The sequence below is a fragment of the Mizuhopecten yessoensis genome, unplaced genomic scaffold (assembly GCF_002113885.1).
Source record: "Mizuhopecten yessoensis strain PY_sf001 unplaced genomic scaffold, ASM211388v2 scaffold245, whole genome shotgun sequence".
In the NCBI taxonomy this organism is placed as follows: Eukaryota; Metazoa; Mollusca; class Bivalvia; order Pectinida; family Pectinidae; genus Mizuhopecten; species Mizuhopecten yessoensis.
Genome location: NW_018403450.1, coordinates 790319 through 791783, shown reverse-complemented (window position 1 = coordinate 791783; position 1465 = coordinate 790319). Strand labels below are relative to the sequence as shown.

The following is a 1465-nucleotide window of genomic DNA, read 5'->3' as shown; positions in this document are numbered from 1 at the left end:
CTGTACTGTACAGAATGATATACCCGAGTGCTATGCTGTACTGTACAGAATGATATACCCGATTGTATGCTGTACTGTACAGAATGATATACCGGAGTGATATACTGTACTGTACAGAATGATATACCTGAGTGCTATGCTGTACTGGTCAATGGCCTCTAGGTGTTCGTTGGTGAGGCCCAGAAAGTCACCCAATGTCCTGTGAAGTCGACACGTACTTTGGGTTTGCAGCTGTTTCCTCAGTCTGAAACAAAGTTAGGCTTAAATGTATATTTTATTATGTATTTAATGAAATCCAATATCTTACCCCTGAATCTTTTCAGAAGACTTGAGTTACAATCATTCTGTCCCATCAGAGTGAGGGAGAATTATTACTGCAGAAGACAAAATATAAAGCAGTTCATATATAGTATCCTGGCTTCAGTTTCACAAATCACTTCAAAATTTTCCCTTTAATTTAAATTTCTGTATATGAAAGCATATGTAAATGTTTATAGAGTTGATATCTCAATGATTACCATACCATGATTCTATGACAAATACCCTAGGGGTGGGCCAGACCCCAGACTAATCCTGGTAGCATGCATGTTATCATCCCGTGACAAGCAATTGTATGGCATTGGGGTGGACAATTTCCTTAGACACACAAAGCTCCAGTTAAAATCGGCTCAGTTGTTCTGTATTTATAGGGAAACACCCTTGATTCACCGTTACCTCACTTTAGGGGGCCCTAAAATCTTGTGAATCCAGGCCTGTCTCAAATTTACATTACCCTACCAAAGATTTTTTGTCCAGTTTTACAGCCGAATACAGGCTGTTTTCCCTAGCTAAAAAAGCGCATTATTTTCCCAAAATGACCAAAAAAAGGAGGAATATTTCCCCAATTTCAATAAAAAAACAAGGTTACTGCGAGCGGTATATAATACTCCCATCACACATTGAATGAGCAGTTGTTTTTATGATTGAAATATATGAAGTATTTGTGAGTAATTGACATTAAAAGAGAAATCATTCAACATAACTGGTAGATCAATGAGTGCAATACAACATCAAGGAACTCATGCATCGCATTAATGAAATCAAGGGTAATAACTCCAGTAATTACGGTCGGATAATGGCGGGTATCGAACTTGTCCGTGGTTTCATGGTAATTAACCTTGATGTGAAGTTTGAAGTTAATCCATTAATAATAACTTGAGATATCGAGCGGACACTGTTTCGACAAGTCCATAAAGGAGCATAACTCCACAAATTATGGTTGGATAATGGCGGTTATCGAACTTGTCCAAGTTTTCATGGGAATTAACCTTGTTGTGAAGTTTGAAGTTAATCCGTTGATAATTACTCAAGATATCGAGCGGACACTGTTTCGGCAACTCCACAAATTATGGTCGGATAATGGCGGTTATCGAACTTGTCCGAGCTTTCATGGTAATTAACCTTGTTGTGAAGTTTGAAGTTAATC

The 1465-nt window shown here is 38.0% G+C and overlaps 1 protein-coding gene across 1 annotated transcript in view; it reads right to left on the bottom strand.

The window, feature by feature from the left end:
• The window catches only part of LOC110445324 (anaphase-promoting complex subunit 7-like), a 22963-nt gene that overhangs the window by 8820 nt on the left and 12678 nt on the right, over window positions 1-1465 (bottom strand). Inside the window, exon 14 of the mRNA XM_021489874.1 lies at window positions 128-244. Coding sequence (XP_021345549.1) covers window positions 128-244 — 117 coding nt within the window. The remainder of the gene's footprint in view (window positions 1-127; window positions 245-1465) is intronic.